Source organism: Moschus berezovskii, chromosome 14 (genome assembly GCF_049115385.1).
Source record: "Moschus berezovskii isolate FMDL1 chromosome 14, NW_MosBer_1.0, whole genome shotgun sequence".
NCBI classification, from domain to species: domain Eukaryota; kingdom Metazoa; phylum Chordata; class Mammalia; order Artiodactyla; family Moschidae; genus Moschus; species Moschus berezovskii.
The window spans coordinates 59,653,133-59,681,002 of record NC_142473.1 but is presented as its reverse complement, the minus strand read 5'-3'; the positions used below and the strand labels follow the sequence as shown (position 1 = coordinate 59,681,002).

At 37.9% G+C, this 27,870-nt stretch overlaps 1 protein-coding gene across 3 annotated transcripts in view; it reads right to left on the bottom strand.

Annotated features, from left to right (window-relative positions):
* The window catches only part of UVRAG (UV radiation resistance associated), a 323,717-nt gene that overhangs the window by 220,646 nt on the left and 75,201 nt on the right, over positions 1 to 27,870 (bottom strand). For all 3 annotated transcript variants that reach the window (XM_055423714.2, XM_055423715.2, XM_088843195.1), the window contains one exon: positions 16,127 to 16,212. In XM_055423714.2, the coding sequence (XP_055279689.2) occupies positions 16,127 to 16,212 (86 nt within the window). The remainder of the gene's footprint in view (positions 1 to 16,126; positions 16,213 to 27,870) is intronic.

Genomic DNA, 27,870 nt, shown 5'->3' with positions numbered 1-27,870 from the left:
GATTAAGTATCTATACATTATTTTTAAGTCCAGTTTCTCTTGCATGCCTACATCTAATCCATTACCAAGGCTGGTTAGCTCCAACTTCAAGCTATGCCAGGAACTGGACTACTTCTCTCCATAAACCTCAACTGCTATCAGACCAGCCTAAGTCACTCTAGTCTCTTGCCTTGATAAGACAATAGTCTCTTAACTAATCTCTCACTCACTGCTCTCCCTCCCTCAGTCTATTCTCCACGCGAGAGTCACTTTAAGTAAAAATCAGATCAGATCACTCCCTTGGCTCCAAACCCCTCCAACGTCTTTCCATCATACATGGAAAAAATGTAAACTTCTACACAATCTGGCCTTTATCAGCTTTGCTCACTACGCTCAAACCAGACTGACCTCTTAGCTGTACTTTCAGCAAACCAAGTTCACTCCTTCCTCAGGGCTCTTACACCAGCTATGCCTGCTCTCTGGGATGTTCTTCCTAAAGATGTCCACACAACTTGCTGCCTTATCTTTTCCAAATCTTTTCTTCTTGGTGAAGTGTCTCCTGACCACTCTATCTGAAATAATTCATCCTACCACCCCCAGTATACGCCACTGCCATGGCACTATCACTCTTCTACCCACAGGAACACTATACCTATGCGTTTGTTTCTTCAGAAAGAGTCCAAATTGTTTACAGTGTGGGAGGCAGCATGGAAGCAAGAGAAGAAAATGGAGTAAAACCTCTGACTGGCTGGTTCTGTCACAACGCAACCTTAGGCAGGTCACTTTCCCTTTCTGGATCTGTGTCCTCATTAGCAAAATAGGGACAATAAAGAATAGCACCAATCACATACACTTGCTTTGACGAAAAAAAGAGATAAAGCATATAAAGTACTTACCTGACAGATGGCACATATTCAATAAATACGTCTGTTTTACCATTATTACCCAACAACTCTTTGCCAAATTAACTAAATGACTCTTTAGTTTAAAGACAGCAACTATACTCGCGAAGTCCCCTCTTCTCCAAGCTAAATATCCTCTATTCTCGACTATTTAGAAACCCTTCATTCATCCTGGCCATCTCCCTTGGCTCTTTCTCATCAAAGTAAACTGGGACTCAAATTAAACAGAATATTCCAAATATGACCCAATGAACACAAAGTCCAAGAAGACTATTACTTCCCTTGATCTGGGCACTTTAGTTTAATTAATGCAACATAAGATAATCTTAGAGCTTCCCTGGTGGCTCAGATGGTAAAGCGTCTGCCTCCAATGCGGGAGACCCAGGTTCAATCCCTGGGTTGGGAAGATCTCCTGGAGAAGGAAACGACAACCCACTCCAGTACTCTTGCTTGGAGAATCCCACGGACGGAGGAGCCTGGTAGGCTACAGTCCGTGGGGTTGCAGAGTCGGACACGACTGAGCGACTTCACTTCACTTCACTTCAAGATAATCTTAACTCCTTTTTGAGAGCTGTTGAGTCAATTTCTTGGCTTATACTATATTTTTCATACATTTAAATCTCCAAATGTTCTCCCCATAAACTGTTTAAGGTCAATTCTACTCCAAGGTTCGTATTTGACACTGTCGCTAGAATCAAAGAATCGGAGATTTAAAAAAAAAAAAAAAGCAAAGCTACCACAGAAGTCATTTTACCTCAAATTAGTATGCTTCTTGCAGAGTCGGAATTTAATGGTTCAGAGCTTGAAAAGAGAAATGCCAACAAGGAAACATCACTGTGTCTACTCACTCCACACCGTATTGAAAGAAAAGGAGTAAAAGAAGCCCCATGGTCACAGAGTTACAGAGACGTTCCTCAAGAGCAAACTTACAGATTTTAGCTAACACTTCCAGCCTGGGGAGGCACAGAACTTTGAAGGCTCTTATTATTATTAAAGCTTATTATTAAAGTCTCCATTGTGCCCAGAAGACTCTCTGAGAAATGTCTGGCCCATAAATTCACACCCAGGTGCACCACCAAAGAAATTTTATCAGAAGGGGCACAGGAGCTGTTAGGCAGCCTCAAGGAATTCTTCCACATGAGATGAGGAAATATATTGGAAAGGTCTTTGCCATCAAATGGACCAGGATTCTGAATAACACACACTAGCTCATCTTTTTTAAGCTGTCTTTTCACTTACCAGCAAAACAGAATTATAATAGCAGCACAGCACTGTGAATATTATAAATATATATATGCTAAATTTTTAACATTTAAGTATCTTTCATATTTGAGATATTCAAATAGTATTTTCTTCCCCTACCACCTGTGAAGGCACAGAAAAGGGTGGGACTATGACTTTTTCCTACAATACCAACAAAACATTTAGAAATTATTATTACCCTCTCAATGAATCTAAGACTCCTTGCTTGCTGTATCTGTCCTACTAAAGTATAAGTTCCCAAAGTAAGAATCTGGCTTCTCATGTCAATGGAGTACTTCCAGCCATAAAGAATCATAAGAATTAGGTTATTACAATGGCTACTCTTCTCAACAGATAAACATGCTGAGTCTCATATTCTGTTCAAAGGTAAAATACCCTACCTTTTAGTATAAAAGTTACTTCAAGGGCAGGGTAATGTCCCGATGAGCATAATGTATTAATTCTCCCAAAATCTCTGATAAGTTCTCTTAATAAAATGGCAAGTAAAAATCAAGTTATGGGTGGGGTAGGTGTTTAATGGTAACTGGTTATTTTTATTGGCAGAGATATCAGGGTGAAATCACTAAACCTTGGAAAGCTGCCTTGGAACATGCCTGGCACCAATGGGAAAGTAGAAGTTACAAGGCAGCTATAAGGAGTGTGACGGTAAAGCTTTAATTTGCAGTGACATCTTAAACAAAGCAGTCTCAGGAAAGTAACCCTGTGAAATCAAGCCAGAACTGAAGGACAGAGGCAAGGACAGAGAATATCTCTCGGGCAGAAGACTATTCATATATTTAACTGCCCTCAAAGGATGCTCCTTACCTTTTCATACTGATTTTATACACCTCTTTCACCATTCTAACAATATCTGAATGAATCTGGCTACTGCTCCAAGCCAGAAATTCTGAACATTATTTTGGGGAGGCTCATTTTACTTACTATGTTGCTACCACTGTTGAACATTCAGTCCACTAGAGAAAATGGGCTTAGCAGCATGAAGAGCCTACAAAAGGTCCTAGTTAAAGACCATGAGACATATCAGTAACTCATGACAACTGGTGAATTCATTCAATGAACTAGTTAACTTACCACACAATGCCTTTATGTGACTTTCATTAGCAAGCACCTTGTCTATAATGAAGTATTTAGATGTTTTATAGTAAATATATACTATAATTGTGGAGGAACATATCCAAGATTAGTATTAATTATCTTAGAAATAGTGACTTAAAACTACCATTTAAAAAAATTCCTCCCAAAATCTACCTATTATTCAGTCATTATCCAACTGGATTGTATGTCATGCACTCATTTAATAATTTATCATTCATTCAGTTAACAAATATTTACTAGCACCTACTCTGAGTTAGGCTGGTGCTATATATGCTGGGGACAAAACATAAACTAGAGCTCTAAATTCCCTACACTTACGTATTAGTCTGTGTTCTCCGTTCTCATTCTGAGAAATATTTTAAAGACAAAAAGTATATCAAATATTTTGTTTCAAAATATTTGAAACAAAAGCATTCAACTTCTGTATTAGAAAGCATCCTGTCCAATAATGTAACTAAATTTCTAACTGGTTTCTGGGCTTAATTAGAAAATCTGTTGTAAATTGCTGAAATGATTAAAAGAATTTAAAAATAAAACTATATGCGCTGTTTCAGCAATAAATTTAAATATCTAGGGGAAGTACATGGTTTCCTAGCAAAAAATAAACCATCCAGAATAAGCCATGGAGAAGTAGGATAAAAGACAGCAAACAGCACTAGGAGTATGAGAGTCAGATTTATCATCATAAAAGTCACCTGAACTAGATGATTTAATAGCTAAATTCTCTAACAAACCTTTCAGTTCAGTTCAGTTCAGTTCAGTTGCTCAGTCGTGTCCGACTCTTTGCGACCCCATTAATCACAGCACGCCAGGCTCCCCTGTCCATCACCAACTCCCGGAGTTCACTCAAACTTATGTCCATAGAGTCGGTGATGTCCTCCAGCCATCTCATTCTCTGTTGTCCCCGTCTCCTCCCGCCCCCAATCCCTCCCAGCATCAGAGTCTTTTCCAGTGAGTCAACTCGTCGCATGAGGTGGCCAAAGTATTGCAGTTTCAGCTTTAGCATAAGTCCTTCCAATGAACACCCAGGATTGATCTCTTTTAGAATGGACTGGTTGGATCTCCTTGCAGTATAAGGGACTCTCAAGAGTCTTCTCCAGCACCACAGTTCAAAAGCATCAATTCTTCGGCGATCAGCTTTCTTCACAGTCCAACTCTCACATCCATATATGACCACGGGAAAAACCATAGCCTTGACTAGATGGACCTTGGTTGGCAAAGTAATGTCTCTGCTTTTTAATATGCTATCTAGGCTGGTCATAACTTTCCTTCCAAGGAGCAAGCGTCTTTTAATTTCATGGCTGCAATCAGCATCCGCAGTGATTTTGGAGCCCAAAAAAATAAAGTCTGACACTGTTTCCACTGTTTCCCCATCTATTTCCCATGAAGTGATGGGACCAGATGCCATGATCTTGTTTTCTGAATGTTGAGCTTCAAGCCAACCTTTTCACTCTCTTCTTTCACTTTCATCAAAAGCCCTTTGAGTTCCTCTTCACTTTCTGCCATAAGGGTGGTGTCATCTGCATATCTGAGGTTACTAATAGATAACAAATATAGTATTAACTAATTTGGGCACTGTACTAAGCACTTGATATTAATTCACTTAATCTCCCAACAACCCAATGAGGTTGAGTGAGTGAAGTTGCTCAGTCGTGTCTGACTCTTTGCGACCCCATAGACTGTAGCCTACCAGGCTCCTCTGTCCATGGGATTTTCCAGGCAATAGTACTGGAGTGGATTGTCATTTCCTTCTCCAGGAGATCTTCCCAACCCAGGGCTCAAACCCGGGTCCCCCGCATTGTAGACAGATGCTTTACTGCCTGAGCCACCATTATCATCATTTTACAAAGGAGGATCACAGAAAAAAATGAAAAGCTTCCCAATTCAATTTCAGGATCTCAGGAAAGATGATTACTTATCACACCTTCCTTTCCACTCCCCCCCAAAAACAACAAATACTATATACCAATCTCACTTGTAGTAATGATCAAAAGAATAATCTATAACTAATTAGTAATACATACCAAGAAATCTACATACCTTTTTGCAACTATAAATTAAAGAAAAACATATAACATTAATAAATATGAAAAGGCAATTCAAAAAATTCAGCATCTATTCTTTAAAAAGTTAAATAGGAAGAACTATCAAAAAGATTTTCCAAAATTAACAGAGAATATTCTGAACAGTAAAATAGTGATCATTTTTAATTAAAACAAGAATTGGACTAAACTGCTCACTATTTCCATTACATTTTGACATTAATTTTAAAGTTCTAAAAGGTGTAGTAAATGCAGTAAAGAGAAGAAAACTGTATAAATATTGCAAAAGAACAGATAAATCTATCCTTTTATTGATAATGAGTGTATGGCCAAGAAAATCAGAGAACTTTCCCTAAAAAACAAGAAAAACTAACTTGATACCATCATTGAATATGACTTTTTAAAAATTACAGTTTTTCCCTATAACAGAAATGAGTATACAAGAATGGAAATGGAAAACATTTTATTAAAGAACTGTGTAAAAACTATAGCATACCTAAGAACAAACTTAATGGAAAGGCACATGACCATACGAAGAGAAGAAAATCTTACCAAAGGATTGAGATAAAATTTGAACAAATATAAGACAAATCATGTCTTGGGTGGGAATACTAACATAAAAATGACTCTTTGCGACCCCCATGGACTATACAGTACATGGAATTGTCTAGTTCAGAATACTGGAGTGAGTAGCCTTTCCCTCCTCCAGAGGATCTTCCCAACTCAGGGACTGAACTCAGGTCTCCCATATTGCAGGAGAATTCTTTATGAGCTGAGCCACAAGGGAAGCCCAAGAATACTGGAGTGGGTAGCCTATCCCTTCAGCAGATCATCCCAACCCAGGATCTCCTGCATTTTTCACCAACTGAGCTATCAGGGAAGCCCCCATAAAAAATGACAGCTCTCACCAAATATAAAAAGTCAATGAATATAAAAATTCCCATTAGAATTCGAGAAAGTTTTTTTTTTTTTGTAGGATAGGATAAAATAACTGCAAGGAGGTCCAACCAGTCCATTCTAAAGGATTAATCCTGGGTGTTCATTGGAAGGACTGATGCTAAAGCTGAAACTCCAATACTTTGGCCACCTCATGCGAAGAGTTGACTCACTGGAAAAGAGTCTGATGCTGGGAGGGATTGGGGGTGGGAGGAGACGGGGACGACAGAGAATGAGATGGCTGGATGGCATCACCGACTCGATGGACATGAGTTTGAGTGAACTCCGGGAGTTGGTGATGGACAGGGAGGCCTGGCGTGCTGTGATTCATGGGGTCGCAAAGAGTTGGACATGACTGAGCGACTGAACTGAACTGAAAATAACCTTAACGTTCCATATGGAAGAATAAAGTTCTGAGAATAGCCAAAAATAGAATGAAAAAGAAGAACAGCAAGAGGGGTACTTGACTTACTTGGTATTCAGTTCAAAAATAATCACTGTGATTAATCTGAAATTGGCAAAGAACTACACAAAAGGATCAGAACAAAAAGGGAATCCAGAAATGAACCCCAGCTTATATGAGCTTGTATTATATGACAAAGGTGGTACCTAAATTCAGTAAGAAAAGGAAGTTAGTGGCACAACTGGATATTCATCTGTAAAGAAAATGAATTTATATCTCAATATATGGAATATCTACACAGTATATTTAAGAATAATTCCAAATTGTATTAGTGATTTAATTTTAAAAGTAAAATAATATAAACCTCAAAAGAAAACTTAGAAAATGTACATAGAACTAAGATGGAAGACAGACTTCTAATAAGGCAACTATACTCCAATGTAAAAAAATATCTATTTTTTTAAAAAAGAGAGATACTTCTTAAACCAAGACAGAGTGCCCAAAAGACATCGAAGGAAAACCAAAATTATATGATATGACAAATATAAACATTTTGTATAAGGTATACTAACTCAAGATGCAACTGAGAGATTTGGAAAAAATACCAAAGACTTGTAAAATTTTATGAAAAAACACAAGCAACTCAATTAAAAAGATAGGTAAAATATTCAGAATAGGTAGATTCACAGAAGAATACTGAATGGCTAACAAATCCAGGATATTCACTTTCACTTGTAGCTCAGACTAAGCACTGGTACTGAAATTCATAAAAATTCAAGTAACACTGAGGTGTTGTACTCATCAAATTAGTAAAAAAATCACACAAAAAAAGATGATACCCATGGCCAGCAGGGCTTCAGGGTAAAGAGGAAAGTCACATATTATATGTACTCTTTGGGGAAACAGTATGTTATTTCCTAAAATTAAAAGTATACATGTCCTTTGACTGAGAAACTCTATTCCTGGAAATTTAATACACTTAAACAAAACATCACAAATATAAAAATAAATAAATAAATAGATACTTACTCCAGTATTGCACATAATAGCAAAACGAACAAATAAAAAACCAGAGTCAAAGTAAATATTAAATGTCTACCCATAGGGTGATGACTGAAAAATATAGTACACTTCACCATGGACTATTAAGAAATCATTAAAACAGTTAACTGAAGAGATTTGTATATGGAATGTTAAACAAGAAAACAAAAATTACAATTAAGCATATAATACCCACTCCAATTTTGTCAAATAGTGATTAAAAACAGATATACATAATTATGCATATAATGATATCTATGACCTATACATAGAGATCATAGGAAAAAATATGAAATAGGTACACAACAGATTGTTAATATGGGTACACAGGTGACTAGGGTCATGTTGACATGTGTTCTGTGTTTGGATGGTACAAAATACCATAGACAGGGTAACTTATAAACAGAAATTTATTTCTCACAGTTCTGGGGCTCAGAAGTCTATGATCAAGGCACCAGTATGGTTGGTATCTGGTGAGAGCCTGTTTCCTAGTTCACAGTTACCTTTTCACTATATCACATGGAGAAAGGGATGGGGTCTCCCTAGGGCCTCTTTTATAAGGGCACTAATCCCATCTGGATGGCATCACCAACTCGATGGACATGAGTTTGAGTGAACTCTGCGAGTTGGTGATGGACAGGGAGGCCTGGCGAGCTGTGATTCATGGGGTCACAGAGAGTCGGACATGACTGAGTGACTGAACTGAACTGAAAACTTACATTAAATACCTAAACATTTTTAATATCTAACTTTTTAATTTTAAATTTTGATTAAAAACCTCCCTAAATCTTGTCACATATCACTGCTCTCTTTCGCAGACTTTAACAAGGACTACTTTATATTCCACTGATGATATGGTATCAACATAGTATAAAAGAAGAACACACATGTGCTTTTCATTCAAACTTGTTTTAACACTTACTTATCTTGTAGTGCTAGACACACACTGAACTAAGCCTCAGTGTCCTCATGTGTTAAATGGAGGAGCATTATTGAAAACTAACATGGGACACTTAATAATTCTCATTATTAACTTCAGTCAGGAACTATAGTATGGAGCTGTATTTGGGTAAAGCTGCTCACACACAGGAGATGCTAGCTATGCCTTTTTTCACTTAGTCTGTCTCTCTTCACAGCTGGTCTATTTCTATTTCTCCCTGCCCTCCTTTTATATGAAGTAGCGGAGAAGGCAATGGCAAGCCACTCCAGTACTGTTGCCTAGAAATCCCATGGATGGAGGAGCCTGGTAGGCTGCAGTCCGTGGGGTCGCTAAGGGTCGGACACGACTGAGCGACTTCACTTTCACTTTTCACTTTCCACTTTCACACATTGGAGAAGGAAATGGCAACCCACTCCAGTGTTCTTGCCTGGAGAATCCCAGGGACGGGGGAGCCTGGTGGGCTTCCGTCTATGGGGTCACACAGAGTCGGACACGACTGAAGTGACTTAGCAGCAGCAGCAGTGACAGAGGGCTATTTACAATTCCAAACATAGTGAGAATAAAGATAGGACAGTAGCTAATATGATTTACCATTCAGTTATACTCCAGAAACAAAGAATAAAGCACAAACAGAGTAAACTGTCAGATTTTGCTTCTTCTTGCTGTCAGTGTGTCTACCTTAACAGTAATCCTCTTAATTCCCCTCATTTATAAAAATGAGCACACAGACACTGGATCTAGTGTCTACCAAGAACAGAAAACTATATGAGTCTTAGGACATAAATTTTTTGACATCTTTTGCTTACAATCAGTTTCTTAATTATATTCTCTACATTTGCGTTAACCTCTTAGGGAGAGACAGCATTAGGAGGGGAGAGAGGAGAAAACTCTCCCTGCAACCTAAAAGTTGGTCATCGCATTCAAAACTTAAAGATTATAAACAGTTACATCCTTACACATGTCATCCTCCCCATTTTCTAAACATTACGGCAAAAATAATTTATTTGATATGATCATTTCCCTTCTATAACTGAAATTCTGTAGGAGAAAGTATTTTCTATCAAAGTGGGGGGTGGGGATATGGCAACAATTTACCAGATAAAGATCTTCCCCAAAGAATCTGCATAAGGAATAAGACCATAAGTCACAAAATCCTGAAATCGTTATGTTGAAGGCAGTGGCAGAAAGAAAAGAGGCAGCGGAATCTTTATGGACCTGATTGTATTTTCAACACTTTTTTGATAATGGTCGAGAAATTTTTTCCAACTCCCATTTTACCAGGTACAAACCAGAAACAGGAACAACAGAACCCAGTTCCCTATAACCTGAAGAACAGTTTGAATTGATCAATTAAAACAGCATTTCTTATCTGCTAAATAAACTTCATATGTAGCCATCATAGGAATAAAACAAGGATCAACAAAAAGAGGATTCTTGTCTAAAGGAGCTTTCAGTTTCCGGGTGCTAAGCAGAGAGCAAATCAGACAATGAAGAACTAATTGCAATAGTACGTGCTCAGTAAAGGCTAGCTACTAGTTGCTACTAGCTACTAGTGGCAGGAGGACTTGAAAGAATATTAGTCCCTTTGGACTATTTAGAACCATGTACTTTGAATACCAAACTAAGAAGGAAGGACTTTATCCTCTATGTGAGAGCTCAAAGATTTCCAAACCAAATGAGTGACAAAACTGATATATCTTTGATCATTCTGGCAGTAATGTGGTAGATGAATTGTACTAAAGCAGTGTGAAAAAATAAAATAGTAAAACATGCTGGTTATGAACACAAGCTCAGGAGCTAAACTAGGTTTAAATACAGACTAACATGAACCACCTGTATAACCTTGGATAAGCTACTCAACTGCTTTGTGCCTCAACTTCCTCGTCTGTAAATAGGAATAAACATTTACCATATGGGGTTGTTGTAAGAATTAAAAAGAGTCAATTCATATAAATCACTTAACATAGTTCCTAACACAAAGGAAATGCTCAATAAATTATATCTATTAGGACTTTCCTGGTGGTCCAGTGGTTAAGAATCTACCTGCCAACACGGGGGACATAGGTTTGATCCCTGATCCAGGAAGATCCTGCATGCCGTGGAACAACTAAGCTCTTGTGATAGTTACTGGGACTGCGTGCTTAGAGCCTGTGCTCCACAACAAGACAAGCCACCGCAATGAGAAGCCCGCACGCCACGATGAAGAGTAGCTCCCAATCACCACAACTAGAGAAAGCCTGCACAACAAAGACCCAGCACAGCCATAAATAAACAAATGATTTTTTTAAATAATATCTACTAATTGCATGAAAGAAAAACTGAAAGTAGAAGATCAGAAGTCAGGAAATAGTCCAGGAAAACAAGTGAGAACAAACAAGGGTATGCTCACTAGCGTGCCTGAGATGCTGATGATACTACTAGAGAAACCAGGGAAAACAAAAGGAAGAGAAAGATCAAGCCAATGTATGTAGATTCAGCCAGACATGTTACGGTTGAGGTTCCTATAGAACATGAAAGTCTACTTGTCCCTGGAAACTACAGAGCAGAAATCCAAAAGAAAACTTGGAACTAGAGACATAGTTTTGAGAGCTATTAACATGTGGCTGTGGTGGTTGAAGTTGTGGTAATGAAAAAGAGTCCTTAGAGAGAAAGACTAATGCAGGATCCACAGGACCAAGAGCTCCGGGATCACAACAAAATCCACAGTAACTCCAACATAATGCCAGTAAGATGGAGAGGAGAAAACACAGCCCTATGAAACAACCCCTTCCTTCAAGTAGTTTTCAGTGCCATCAGGGAGACAAGATACGCACATATTAAATAATTTTTATCATGATTGTTAGAGGATTAACAAAAGTAATTCTAAAAAGAGATGGAAGGCATCAGAATGGCAAGAACAGAAAGGGAAATTATGCCAAAAACTGGAAAACCTAGGAGTAATATATAAAGGGAACACTGGCATAGAGAAGAAAGCTAATTTCAAGGTGGAAGAAGTCAAGGGGGAAATGAAGATTATTATTTATTGAATGTATACTATGTGCCAGTAACTGTCCTATGATCTTTTAATCTATTTTACCTTCTTTAATTCTCAAAATATGTCTACAAGACCAATATTACCCACATTTTACAAGAACAGTTTGAGGCATACCAAAGTTAAGAAACTTGCCCAAAGTAACTTGGCGGTTTAGGACTGGAACCTAGATGAAGGACCAAAGCCTGCAGTTTCTCCACCATACCTCCATTTATTAAACTGGTAAAAGGTGGACATGTCAAAAGGAAAGAAAAAACATTACGAAAACTATACTCAGAGATGGTGATTGCAGCCATGAAATTAAAAGACACTTACTCCTTGGAAGGAAAGTTATGATCAACCTTGATAATATATTAAAAAGCAGAGACATTACTTTGCCAACAAAGGTCCGTCTAGTCAAGGCTATGGTTTTTCCCGTGGTCATGTATGGATGTGAGAGTTGGACTGTGAAGAAAGCTGATCGCAGAAGAATTGATGCTTTTGAACTGTGGTGTTGGAGAAGACTCTTGAGAGTCCCTTATACTGCAAGGAGATCCAACCAGTCCATTCTAAGGGAGATTGATCCTGGGTGTTCATTGGAAGGACTGACGCTAAAGCTGAAACTCCAATAGTTGGGCCACCTCATGCAACGAGTTGACTCACTGGAAAAGACTCTGATGCTGGGAAGGGTTGGGGGAGGGAGAAGGGGACGACCGAGAATGAGATGGCTGGATGGCATCACCGACTCTGTGGACATGAGTTTGAGTGAACTCCGGGAGTTGGTGATGGACAGGGAGACCTGGCGTGCTGTGATTCATGGGGTCGCGGAGAGTCGGACACGACTGAGCGATTGAACTGAACTGAACTGAACTGATTCTCAGAGAAAACAATTAGTCTTGCTTAATCCAATACAATAGTTACCTTTCTGAGAAAGTATGAAAGGGAAGACAAAACAAAACAAAAACGTTTTTAAACACTAAAAATAATCTTTCAGTTCCAGAGGACAGGTAGGATGACAGCTATCTGCTTGCTTCTAGTCTTATCCCTCAGGTCTCTTCCATACTATCATCATGGTTAGAATTCAAATTCACACTCCTGAGCATGTCACTCCTCTCCAGGCAATCTTTCAACAACTCCCTATCACCAACACAGTAAACAATAAATACAAATTTTTAAAAATCAACAGATCCCGAAAGAGAAAGCTGTTTATAAACTTAACCTAGAAGGAATAATAATAAAGAGAAGGAAAGTTAACTTCTAAATTAAAGGCTCACTTATAATTCATAAGTCTACTTTTCTCACTTCAAAACTGTAAAATAAAGGAAATTTCAAATGCCAGTTAAAGGGCAACATTGACACCTTGTGGTGAACATCCTAAAGTATGAAATGTGACAATGAGTGAAGGGTCTCCTAATTAAATGTCTGCTAACATGAAAACTAATGCTTAATCCAGGGATTTCCAAGGGTTAGGAAGCAGAAATCAGTTACCATGACACATACTGAATGTAAATTTGGAAAGAGCTGCTCTTTCTTTGGTAACACTGGGATTAGTCTAAATTCCTAACTGTTGGCAGAAGAGTAAAACCTCAGGTGATTGTTTTCCTACAAAATGTGGTACTACACATCCATCAGAAAGGGCTATAATGCTAGCTAGGTCATAAATGCTCCAAAAGCAGCCTTTACTTAGTCAAGATTTCCTATTTTTTTGTATGACATTTACAAATAAAAGGTGGGCCATTATCAATTCATAGTATCTACCACACAAAAGCACAGTGAGAGTTACTAACAGGAGACGTGGGTTCTAACCCTGACTCCAAACAGTACTGAGAATTTTGTGGAGTAAATCATATTAAAAAATTCAGACTCTGTATTTTCACATAAAATCACAGATCAAGAAGTAACAATTAAAAAAAAAAAGAAGAAATCATCAGGAAAGGAAAAGGTATGTTTTTAAAAATTATTCCATCCAGGAACAATGTTGCCTGAGTTAAGGAGGGGAAACAATAAACAAAATTGATTAGCACCACATTAACTTTCTCAGCAATCACTTTATATACAGCTCATGATAAGAACAGTGGGAAAAGAACTTTTAATCGAGCAGATACATGACAATTACTCTGAACTGTGTGAATTAGCAAAGAAAGTTCCATCTTACTCATTAACATTGACAAGTACAATTTAAAGTATCTAGCTCCAGAGTAACTTTCCGGGTTCAGCCAATTTACTTGATAAACAGACATCAGATTTAGTTCAGAAAAAAGTATATCTGTGTTACCACCTACAAATGATTTACATAAAACTAATGAGCAGGCAATTATTAACAAGGTTATTCAAACCGTTGACATACCTAAGGAATCTAGAAGGCACTCCAGAAGTGAAACTCCCCAGAGACATTTCATTGCAAGATCAGTGTTATTTAACTGAGCAACTACCAAACTAATTTTACGATTTTTGCATTTATGGAGGGCTCTACGACTTTCAGAAATCTCCATCATTATGCTACATGAACCCAATAACCACCAGTCTAGGGTAAGTCATAGCATGAAAAGGGTTTGCAAATTTTGTTTGCCAGAAAACCTTCATACCAATCTTCCGTCTGGCTCTTACTTGGTGTGTGTCCCCTCAGCTAAGTACTGATAAGTAATTGACTGCCCCTTGGCCTCAGCTTCTACAAGGAAGACAAAAGCTGATCCCTGATGTGGGAACACAGAAAACTTCTAGGAGAAAAAGGTAATAGATGCGAAAACGCTTGTAAATTAAACAAAATTGTAACACCACTGCTTCTATGTTTTAGAACATCAAACAGGTTAAATGAATTAGGATAAATCAAGGATAATTAAAGTCACAGGCAAGTCAGTCAACACATTCTCCACTATACCAAGCTGATCCCCAAGATTCCAGTCTTTCTTCAGCTCTTATTCTCCTGGATCACTACTGTACAGAGCCTTCAGGAAAGGAAAGTGAAGTTGCTCAGTCATGTCTGACTCTTTGCGACCCCATGGACTATAGCCTACTAGGCTCCTCCATCCATGGGATTTTCCATGCTAGAGTACTGCAGTGGGTTGCCATTTCCTTTTCCAGGGGGTCTTCCCGACCTAGGGATTGAACCCTGATCTTCCGCACTGCAGGCAGACGCTTTACCCTCTAAACCACCAGAGCCTTCAATACCCCTTAAATCTCTATTTTCTTAGATTCTATGATACTACTGTTCCCAAATTCTCTTCTTCTCACTGACTCTGTATTCCTTTTGCTTTTAACTTTACTGATTTCTCTAATAACATAATAAAATCTCACACTTCAAAAATATCTTTAAACTTAATAGTATCTGTAACTCTCATTTTACTGAGGAAAATAGGCCAAGAAATATTAGTGGCTTACTCACAATTCAAACTATTTCTGTGCATCCCTCTTTTCAATACTTAAAACTCAATGTAATCCAAACTGAATAGCTCAAAAATAAGAGTTCTGTATTTTGACACAACTTGTTTTCTATCTCTACCATTCAGTTACTAAATTCTGTCCATTCTGGTACATATCCTAAGAAGTCAAAGTATCTCTCAGGTAAAAATCAAAAGACATCAAATGTGTGTGGTTACTTTAGTTGAAATCATTGTCTCTTAAGAGCAATTTACATAGTCCTTGTGACCAAACTCTCTATCATTCTATATAACAAGATTCAAGATTTGCAAAGGAAAGGCTCATTTAATAACATTTATAAAATAAACAACCATCCAATTGGACAAGGGTCCGATCATCTTTCTGGACTCTTCCTCCAGCAGATATATAGAGGATGTCTAATGGTCTGAAATTTATGATGTGTTATATAAACATTAGGAAAAGACTGCCAAAATCGAGTTTCAATGAACCATCTGTCTGAGTAGGGTGAACATAGGTTGAGTGTCACTGTTAACTTTATTTTAAACTGCATTTATTTTGGTAGCCTGCCTCCTGGGAAAATGTCCTTGATGATCTACCACACTGAAAATTAAAACCAAATTTAAAAATCTTACAAAATTAAGCCCAGACATTAGGAAAATACAGAGCTGAGGCAGTTAAGCCTCTGAGCACATGAGCTTCACGCAAAGCTCTTTGACTTGCCAAACATGATTCTTTTACAGCAGGTCAAAACTCTAAGCTATGTCTAGGGCTATTGGAGAGCTTTTCTAAGTAATGGCATCATTGTTAAAATTTTGATAAGTCTAAATTTTATACCTCTGGTTGCTGCTCTTTATAGTGCAGAAGACCGGAAACAGCTCATGTCCCTACTTTAAGATCACTAGCTTCCAATCATTCTCTCCCACTGTCCACAGGAAAAAAATGGCATTTGAAAGGCTTTGTAAAAGAGATAAACTTAAATAACTGTAACTACAAAATTTATGAACCTCTCACTAAAAAATGCTAAGTCTGAGTAACAGCTTCTAAAGCTCCCATACATTTCCTCACAATGAAATGCCACAAACTCAGAATGAGGAAGATTCTTTAGAAAATGCAAGAGGACTCTAAGAAGTTTCTTACCGCAGCAAAGAGAAGACATCATAAGAATTGCGAACACAGTTCTGATCCACCTGAAGAAGAATATTCTTCTGAGCATTTGAATAACCCTAAAAGATATTGATCAACAAATTAATCAAAGTAAAACAAAATACGTGTCCAAATTAATCATGATGTTTGTCTTTTTAAAATTATCATTTAATAATAACTCAGTAGGTTCAAATCATTAAGAAATTAGAAAAAAATTAAGAAACACTTTCATATAATTGAAGTTTAACATTTTAGGCAAGTGAATTTAAAATAAATTTCTTCTTAATATTTTCCCACAGAAACAATGCTTCACATTATAAATTTTGGTGAACTTCCCAGCGAAACCCCAGAAGTCTTTTTAACATATTATGTGGCTGAAGAAGAGTATGAACAATAATATTTCAAGTATGCCTAGCCAACATATGTAATGTTTTTATGGGAGAAAAGGCATTCCAAGTTTTAATTAGGAATACCTGAAACAAATCTTTCCACTCAGTAGTGTTAAGGTGTTGGGAGCAAGGATGGTTTCTACAGCGAACACAGCACAATTCCTTAAGAAGAAAAGAACAGCTATCTGGTATTTCAGAAAAGCAAAGTAAATAGTAGTTAAGAAAAAAGGACTCTGGACCCAGACCACCTGGATTACAATTTAAGCCCTTAACACACCAGGTCTGTAAACTTGAGCAAGGCACCTAACTTCTTTCAGTTTAACTTTGATTTCTCATCTATAACATGGAGATAATAATACTATCTACCTCATAAATTGTCATGGGAATTAAAAGAGCTAATACTTGTAAAATCAAAGGTATGTATAAGCACTGTATGCTGCTGCTGCTGCTGCTAAGTCACTTCAGTCGTGTCCGACTCTGTGCGACCCCATAAACAGCAGCCCACCAGGCTCCCCTGTCCCTGGGATTCTCCAGGCAGGAACACTGAAGTAGGTTGTCATTTCCTTCTCCAATGCATGAAAGTGAAAAGTGAAAGTGAAGTATAAATGCTTGCTATAATGCTAATATAACCATTTTCCAAAAATTACATTGCTGCAGATATTAAAAGGTTATTAGGAGAATATTATGAAGAACTTCATGCTAATAAATTTGAGAACTTAGATTAATTAGACAAATTCCTTGGAAAACAACATGCCAAAATTGATGAATAATAGCTGAGTAATAGCTCTAGAACTATTTTTAAGTGAGTAAGTAATTGAAAAATCTTTCCACAAAAAAAGTCTTGGTCCAGGTTGCTTCACTGAATTATATCAAATGTTTAAGAAATATCATCAATTTAGTACAAACTCCTAAAACAGAGTAGAAAGGAACAATTTCCAACCACATTACTGACACTAAACCTTATCTCTCTCTCTCTCTCTCTCACACACACACGCACATAGATAATTATAAGTCAATATCCTCATGATTACAGATACAAAAATCCTTAGCAAAACATTAGAAAGTTGAGCCAGAAATACATTATAAGGATAAAACAACAACACTTCGACTGAATTTAAGAATGCAAGAGTGGTTTAGTATTTAATATCAATCAACTAGCAAATAAATGAAGCAATCATTATAAATCTACCTTTATGGGCACACAATAATAAAGATGTAACGTGATGATAAAAATGGGGGAACAGAGCCATAGAGAAGAAAAGTTTTATATAATACTAAAACTAATATTAACTTTAGCTAAACTTACAAATTAGGATGTTAACTATAATCCTTGGGGCAGCCACTAAGAAAATAACTAAAAGATGCATAGTGAAAGAAATGAGAAAGGACTCAATGAGAAAATAACTAATACAAAAGAAGGCAGTAGTGGAAGAAATGAGGAACAAAAAGAAATAAGAAAACAAATCAAAGAATGGCAGAAGTCCTTCCATCTGTAATTACAGTAAGTGTCCATGAATTTCATTACACTACAATTAAAAGGCAGAGATTGGCAAAATGGATCTTCTTTTTAATGATCCACAATATGCTATCTACAAGAGACTCACTTTAGAATCAAAAACACAAATGGGTTGAAAATGGAAGGATGGAAAGATATTCTATGTAAGTAGTAACCAAAATAGAGCTGGAATGTGTAAACTAATATCAGACAAACAGACCTTAAAACAAAACAAGTGACCAAAACAGACATTATGCAGTTTTAAAAGGATCAAGAAGATATAAGTGATTACAAACATATATGGACTTAACAACATATAACAAAACATATGAAGTCAAAACTACAAAAACTAAAATGAGAAACAGCAGAAGTCAACATCCCACTCTTAACAATGGATAGCACAACCATAAAAAAGAGAAAGAAGGAAAGAAAAAACATCAACAATACTATAAATCAGCTAGACCTAACAGATGTATATTGCATGCTCCACTCAACAACAACCATACAAATACTCTCAAATGCACATGGAATATTCTCTAGGATAGACCGTATGTTGTCACCAAAAAAAATCTCAGTAGGTTTCTAAACACTGAAATCACACAAAATATCTCTTTTGATCACTATGGAATGAAACTAAAAATCAGTAACAAAAGGAAATTTGAAAAATTCACAAACTACAAAGTAAACATCATACTCTTCAATGACCAGTAGGTCAAAGAACAAATCATAAGGTAAATTATTAAATGCTACGTTGCATAAAAATACAACATATCAAAACATAGGATACAGTTAAAAAGTGCTGAGTGAAAAGTGCAGCTGTAAATATTTACATTAAAAAGAAGAAAAAGGAGAGAGAGTTCAAATCAGTAATGTAAGGAACTTCTTTCACCTTAAGGAACAATAAAAAGAAAACCTAAACCTAAAGTAAAAAGGAAGTAAATAATAAAGATTCGGGCAGAGATCCTGGTGGCTCAGATGGTAAAGAACCTGTCTGCAACACGGGAGATCTAGATTCAATCCCTGGGTTGGGAAGATCCCCTGGAGAAGAAACTGGTAGCCCACTCCAGTATTCTTGCCTGGATAATTCCACGGACAGAGGAGCCTGGAGGGCTACAGTCCATGGGGTCACAGAGTCGGACATGACTGAGCAACTAACCCTTTCCATTAAATATAGAATAAAAAACAATAGAGAAAAGTCAATAAAACTAACTTAGTTCTCTGAAAAGAGCCAATAAAACTGACAAACATTAAGCCAGACCAACCAAGAAAAGAGGCGAGAACACTCCAATCACTAAAATCAGGAATGAAAGTGAGAACATTACCATTAATCTTATAAAGACAGGAAACATTAATTATAGAAGAATACTTTAAGAGCCTCTTGATGAAAGTGAAAGAGGAGTGAAAAGGTTGGCTCAAAATTCAACATTCAAAACACTAAGATCATGGCATCCGGTCCCATCACTTCATGGCAAACAGATGGGGAAACAATGGAAACAGTGAGAAACTTTATTTTCTTGGGCTCCAAAATCACTGCAGATGGTGACTGCAGTCATGAAATTAAAAGGTGTTTGCTCCTTCGAAGAAAAGCTATTATCAATGTAGACAAACATTACTTTGCCAACAAAGGTCCGTCTAGTCAAAGCTATGGTTTTTCCAGTAGTCATGTATGGATGTGAGTGTTGGACTGTAAAGAAAGTTGAGCACTAAAGAATCGATGCTTTTGAACTGTGGTGTTGGAGAAGACTCTTCAGAGTCCCTTGGATTGCAAGGAGATCCAACCAGTCCATCCTAAAGGAGATCAATCCTGAATATTCATTGGAAGGACTGATGCTGAAACGCCAATACTTTGGCCACCTGATGTAAAGAACTGACTCATTGGAAAAGACGCTGATGCTGGGAAAGATTGAAGGCAGGAGGAGAAGGGGATGACAGAGGATGAGATGGTTGGATGTCATTACCAACACATCACCGACTCGATGGACATGAGTTTGAGCTAGCCCCAGGAGTTAGTGATGACAGGGAAGCCTGGAGTGCCGCAGTCCATGGGGTTGCAAAGAGTCGGACATGACTGAGCTACTGAACTGAACTGATGAACAACTGTATGCCAACAAATCAGGGAACCTAGATAAAATGAAAATTTCTAGAAAAACACACACTCCCAAAAGCGAATCAGGAAAAATAGAAAATCTGGACAGATCTACAAGTTGTCAAAGAGTTTTTAGCTAGGCTACTCCATGGTACCACTACCTTGGCATCCATTTTGTTTGGCCAAGCAGCCTTTAGGGACCTTACACCAACACTAGACCCCTCTTCAGGGAAGTGCATGCCCTAGACTGCAGGCTGCAGTTACAAGCAAACGCAGATTCCGTTAATACTTGTGATCAACAGTTTCCCCTGCTTCCCAGGACCTGTACGCTCTACATGCTTCTTAGATAAAAATCCCCATGGAGCTTACCAGAACCCTGCTCTTCTGGTTTGAATTAAACAACCCAGCCCAAGCCCAGGAACCCCAAAGCACTCTACACGCAGACTCTAGTCCCAGATCCTCCATTTCTCTGTCTGCACTCTGCCTTGACCTCCCCATGTGGCCACTTCAAAGCCTTTTCTATAATTCCTCCAGAATCTATGAGTAACAAATGTCTCTATTTCAATTTCTCTTGTGGTTTTCTGTGCTCCACTCAACAAATGTTAATTTAACAAAGTTATAACAAAACTAAAAAAGTTAAATCAGCAATCATAAACTCTCCACAAAGCCCAGAACTGCACAATTTGGCAAAATCTACCAATCATTTAAAGAAAAAATAACACCAATCCTTCTCAAAGTCTTCCAAAAAATGAAAGAGGAGGAAATACTTCTTAACTCATTCTATGAGACCGGTATTACCCTGATCCCAAGCCAGATAATAACATCACAAGAAAATTATAGACCAATATCCCTTATATATATAATATATAGCATATATACATACATTATAGAGAAAAGAATCCTTAGCAAAATACCCTTGAGCAAAGAGGGGGTGGGGGCAACGACCCCTACATGGTTAAAAATTCACATATAACCTTATAATCAGTTCTCTGTACCCACAGCTCCATATGCATTGCTCTGGATTTGACCAACTGTACATTATGTAGTACTGTAGTTCAGACTTATTGGGAAAAAAAAACAACCCAAATGTAAGTAGCCCTGCCCAGTTCAAACACATGTTATTCAAGAGTCAAATGTATTAGCAAAGCTAATCTGGTCTAGCAATTCTACTTCTGGGAATACACCCAAAAGAACTGAAAGCAAAAACTCAAAGAAAGAGAAATTTGTATGTTCACAGGAGCATTATTCACAGTAGTCAAGGGGCATGAGTAACCCAAGTGTTCATCAACAGATTAACAGATAAAATGTGGTATATTCATATAACAGAATACTATTTATCCATAAAAAGGAAAGAAATTCTGACACATGCTGTAACACGCATGACCCTTAAAGACATTATGTTAAGTAAAACAAGCTAGTGACAAAAGGACAAATATTATGTGGTTCCACTTATATAAGGTAACAAGAGCAGTCAAATTCATAGAAACAGAAAGCAGAAGGGTGAGTGCCAGAGACTTGAGAAGGAGGGAGAGGGGGAGTTATTACTTAAAGGGTAGATAGAGTTTCAGTTTCACAAGACTAAAAGAGTTTTGGAGATGGACAGTAGTGACAGTTGTAAAACAAGGTGAATGTCCTTAATGCCCCCCAAACTGTACACTTCAAATGGTTAAGATAGCAAATTTTATATTATGTATATTTCACAATTAAAATAATTTTTAGAAAAAGATTTATACACCAGGAACAAGTGGTATTTACCCAAGGTATGTAAAGGTGCTTTGATAAATGAAAATCAAGTCAACACAACATATCAAGTTGAAGGACTCATATTTCCCAATTCAATATTTGCTACAAAGCAATACTAATCAAAACAGTGTTGTACTGGCATAATGACAGACATATACATCAATGAAATAGGACAAAGAATACAGAAATAAATTCATCTATCTATAGGCAACTGATTGTAAACAAAGGTGTCAGGACTGAGAAAGAACAGTCATTTCAAAAATGATGCTGAAACAACTAAATGGACACATGCAAAAGAATAAAGTTGGACCCATTCCTAACACCATATACAAAAATTGCAACTAGGATCAAAGACATAAGTATAAAAACTAAAACAATAAAACCATTAAGGAACCTAATGGTTGTCAACCCTAGTATACTACTATTGGGAACATAAAGTGGTCAGCAGCTATGGAAAAAAGTTTGGCAGTTCCTCAAAAAGTGAAGCACAGAATTACTATATCATCCAGCGATTCCACTCCAAGATATAAAACCAAAAGAACTGAAAACAAATTCTTGTCCATAAATGTTCACAGCAGCACTATTCACAACAGCCAAAAGGTAGAAACAATTCAAACATCCATCAGAGGATGAACAGATAAACTAAATATGGTATATTCATACAATGAGATATCACTCAGCCAAAAAAAGAAGTACTGACACATGCTACATTTGGATGCACCTCAAAAACACTAAGCAGCCAGACATAAAAGGTTACGTATTGTATGATTCCATTTATATTCAATACTCAGAATAAGTGAAATCATAGAGAGAAAAGCAAGTTGGTAGTTGCCGGGGGTTGGGGAACACAAAATGAACAGTGAACGCTTAATGGCATTTTCTTTTGCTGTGATAAAAATGTTATGCAACTTGACGGAGATAGTGTTTGCACAACATTGTGAACGTTCCCAATGCCACGGAATCACACATTTTAAAGTGCTTAGGGAATTCCCTGGTGGTCCAGTGGTTACGACTCAGTGCTTTCACTGCTGGGGCCTGGGTTTGATCCCTGGTGGTGAAACTAAGATTCCACAAGCTGTGCAATGAGGCACCCCCCCAACAAAAAAAAGCATAAATTCACGTTATATAAATTTCAACCCAATTAAAAAGAGTTGGCTATGAAATAATCTACATAATCTACATATCATGAGGGCAGCTGAAGAGAAAAGACAGAGAGATAATCCTATAAATGAGCTACAAAAAGGCACCAGAAATAAACTTAAGATTCTCAGGAGAAATGATTGGTGACACTCCACTTAGCTGTTCTTATTTTATGCAAAAAGCTGCCAAACATCTTTTCTACGAAAAACTTATCCACACTCACATACAACTAAAAGCAACACATTACAGCAAGAACTCTGGGTCTTAATCCACTCTGCCTGTCATGGAAGTGAAGAAAACCATGTAACTCCTCTAGGTCTCGGTTTCTTTAACAATAAAATGAGATGAGACGACTACTAACATTAACAATGAAAAACAATTATAGCCAAACACAACAGTAACGTGTGAGCATTCACAGTATTACAGGTAGTGTCGTTTTTCACGTTAAATGAACGTTTTGACACTAACGTTAAAGGTTAACATATGTAATACTCACGAGACCCTGTGAAACAGGTACTATTCTTATCCCCACTTTAAAGGTAAGGAAACTGAGACACAGGGAGGATTAAGTGGAAGAGCCATGCAGTCTGGCTCCACAGCTTGTGTTCTTAATGACCATGCTTTACTTGATCTCTAAGACCTTTTCCAGTTCTCAAATTCTGGGTCCATGTACATTTAAGGCAACTCAAGGACATTATTAAACCCTTCTGCTTCAGCCACAACTCAGCAATTAACATTCTTGAAATATGCTAAGAGCCTTGCTCTGAATGACATCTAACGCCACCAGATGTGCAATCCGACAGACCTCTGATGAAGGATCATAATGGAAAGAAATGGCTCACTTGTATCTGGTTATCTGTGTGAGATACTGCCAAGTGCCAAAGAGCCCTGAGGAGATTTACATGTCACTCAAAATTCTCCTGAAGCCAGGCCTAACAATTCTTTTTCAAAGAAGCAAAAGGATAGGCACCAGTCTGGGTGAGTGCCTATTAAACTGCTCAAGGAAACAGATAATTTCACATACCCAAAGACCAAAACTAATTCCAGGCAGATGATCAGGTGTGTTTCTAGATCAGTGATCTACCTACTTTCACAGTCAAAGGCCAGATTGTAAATATTTAAGGCTTTGCAAGCCACATCATCTCCACTGCATACTTTTCTTTGTTTTCACCTTCAATTTACAAGTGTAAAAACCATTCTTAGCTCCCAGGCCACATAAAAACATGTGGGGACTGTAATTTGCTTATCCATGTACTAGATCACTGAATAAGTCAACTTTTAAAATGTGTTACTGTACATTACAACTTCCAGATGTTCAAGCTGGTTTTAGAAAAGGCAGATTAACCAGAGATCAAATTGCCAACATCCGCTGGATCATCAAAAAAGCAAGAGAGTTCCAGAAAAACATCTATTTCTGCTTCATTGACTATGCCAAAGCCTTTGACTGTGTGGATCACAATAAACTGTGGAAAATTCTGAAAGAGATGGGAATACCAGACCACTTGACCTGCCTCTTGAGAAACCTGTATGCAGGTCAGGAAGCAACCGTTAGAATTGGACATGGAACAACAGACTGGTTCCAAATAGGAAAAGGAGTACGTCAAGGCTGTATATTGTCACCTTGCTTATTTAACTTATATGCAGAGTACATCATGAGGAACGCTGGGCTGGAAGAAGCACAAGCTGGAATCAAGATTGCCAGGAAAAATATCAATAACCTCAGGTATGCAGATGACACCACCCTTATGGCAGAAAGTGAAGAGGAATTAAAAAGCCTCTTGATGAAAGTGAAAGAGGAGCGTGAAAAAGTTGGCTTGAAGCTCAACATTCAGAAAACTAAGATCATAGCATCTGGTCCCATCACTTCATGGCAAACATATGGAGAAACATTGGAAACAGTGTCAGATTTTATATTTTTGGGCTCCAAAATCACTGCAGATGCTGATTGCAGCCATGAAATTAAAAGACGCTTACTCCTTGGAAGGAAAGTTATGACCAACCTAGATAGCATAGTAAAAAGCATAGGCGTTACTTTGCCAACAAAGGTCTGTCTAGTTAAGGCTATGGTTTTTCCAGTGGTCATGTATGGATGTGAGAGTTGGACTGTAAAGAAAGCTGAGCGCCAAAGAACTGATGCTTTTGAACTGTGGTGTTGGAGAAAACTCTTGAGAGCCCCTTGGACTGCAAGGAGATCCAACCAGTCCATTCTAAAGGAGATCAGTCCTGGGTGTTCATTGGAAGGACTGATGCTAAAGCTGAAACTCCAATACTTTGGCCACCTCATGCGAAGAGTTGACTCACTGGAAAAGACTCTGATGCTGGGAAGGGTTGGGAGCAGGAGAAGGGGACGGCAGAGGATGAGATGGCTGGATGGCATCACCGACTCGACGGACCTGAGGTTGAGTGAACTCCGGGAGTTGGTGATGGACAGGGAGGCCTGGTGTGCTACGATTCATGGGGTCACAAAGAGTCGGACACAAGTGAGCAACTGAACTGAACTGAACTGTACATTTTGAGAGTTGTAAGCTACTAAAAATGTCAAAGACAATTGTTTATTAAAACTATAAAAGTTCTACTAAATAATCCTGTGGACAGGGTAACTGTTTATGAAGCAAACAACAATATACACATATACCTATTCATTTCAGTGTTTACTGAATATCTAATACATACAAGATGTCAGGCAATATCGATCATCATTATAAAAGTATTCAACCTAATACAGTATATAACCCAGCTAAGGTTCCAAGTGAAGTAAAATTGCTTGTAAGAAAGGTTAAAAAGAAAAGCTATAGAGTTCCAATATGGTAAAGATTCCACCTAGTAGAAGCAGAAACGTCAAAGGCTGCAGGGGTAGCAATACTTGGGATAGAGTGACGAGTACAGAAAGCTGAATGGCAGTGAAGCAAAGTCCCACACAGACTGAACACCTTTAGCTGAAGTATGGCAGTGGGAAAACATAAGCTGTATTCAGAGAAAATTAAACAGTGGTCCAATTTGTTCAGCTCCAATGATGTCAAAATTACTTGGAACACCAGAGGGGAAAATAGTGGGAGATACAGCTACGTGACAAGGTTAAGAGCGCCAGACACAGAAAGCCTTGAATGTCATCCTAAGAAGTGAGACTACCTTCATAAAGGACTCACGAAACGTTTCCGACAGTGTAGGACAATGATCAAAGCTGCATTTAAGGAAGGTTACTCTGGAAATGACACATATGACAAACTAGAGGAAGCAGAATGCCCAAACAGCCGTTAAGAGGCTATTTTAGAAATCCACGTGTACTAGAGGGAATGAGAACTCAAATTCTGAAGAATAAAGGAGACAGAGGAAAGAAGTAAAGATAAAAGCAGAGATATACCCAAAAGTACTATTCCACTGACTGAACTTAGGTTGACGGAGAAAAGGAAATTAGGTCAGAAATTTGGCCACATCTAGCAGACCAGAAGTAACTCCATACAACCCTTAAAGCAAAGGAATAAAGAAAAATGAAAGTATGCTTTAGGAATAAGATTAATCAGGCAGTGGTGAATCAGACAAAGTGGATGCAAAGAGACCAGAGCCACAGGCTCGCCAGGAAACTACTGCAGTAATCCTGCCTTACGAAGGTGCCAGGCTGAGCTTGGATCGTGGCAATGGATATGGAAAAGCAGCCAAAAATGAGTGATTTCAAAGAAGGACTCAAAAGAGTCCAGGAGCTGAATGAATTGAGTGGATAAAAGAAATCAATCAAGGCTAACTGCAAACTTTGAGAACTTGATAAATGGAAAAAATAGTTACTAAAAATGAAAAAAAAAAATGGAAGGAAAAGCAAACCTGAAGAGAAAGTTAAAGCGATCCATTTAAAATATAATAATTTGCAAACGGAAGATGTCTATGAAGAAGTGGTCAGAAACTATTTAAACACAGATGAAAGAATTTTGAACAACATGCTATACAACTGATGACAGTGAAACAGTATATCCCAGCAGTTTTAAATGATCTGCCACTACAACATTCATTCACTCACTCAAAAAATCTTTACTGAATTATTACTACACGCCCAGCACCGTGGTAAGCATTAGGGATAATGCACTTACAGACACTGTCCCTGCCCTTACACAGTGCACAGTCTAGTAAGAAAGAGAACTGAGCAAATGGGTAATCTAACTAGTTAAGGACAACGACAAGAAAAATGAAAAGCAAGGTTCTATGAGAGTACACAGAGGAGTGTCCAAACTGTACTTAGGGGTATGTCACAGAAAACCATTCTATGGAAATGAGGTCTAAGCTCTAAAACTGAAATGGATAAATTTTAGCATTTTAAGAAACTGTTATGGGTGGGGTGCTTCAAAATCAAGAATTAGATCACTGGAATATCTTACAAGTCCATTAATTACTCTGAAATAACTTGAATAAGAGGGATGTGATGAACATTTCAGAAAGATACATCTGGCTCCAACGTCAAGAACCAGGAAAGAACAGATGTTTAGCAGATACCGCAAGTAGTGATTGAAAAAAGTAACTCAGAAAAAGAGGGGAGCGTTTAGGATGACTCCCTGCTCTGACTTGAGAAAATGTATGGACGACAGTACCATGCACTGAACCAAGGAACACAAGGGTGGGGGAGATTGAGCTCAGTACAGGAACTGTGGAGAGTATGTGTCTCTGAGATGGTTGGATGGCATCACTGACTCAACAGACTTGAGTTTGAGCAAACTTGGGAGATAGTGAAGGACAGGGAAGCCTGGCCACCTGGTGTGCTAGAGTCCATGGGGTCACAAAGAGTCACACATGACTTAGCGATTGAACAACAATGAGTCTCTGAAACACTCAAGCAATCTGACTCAAGTCTAGATATATGGAAGTACTGACTGGAGAAGCAGACTTGGGAGAGATCTGGATC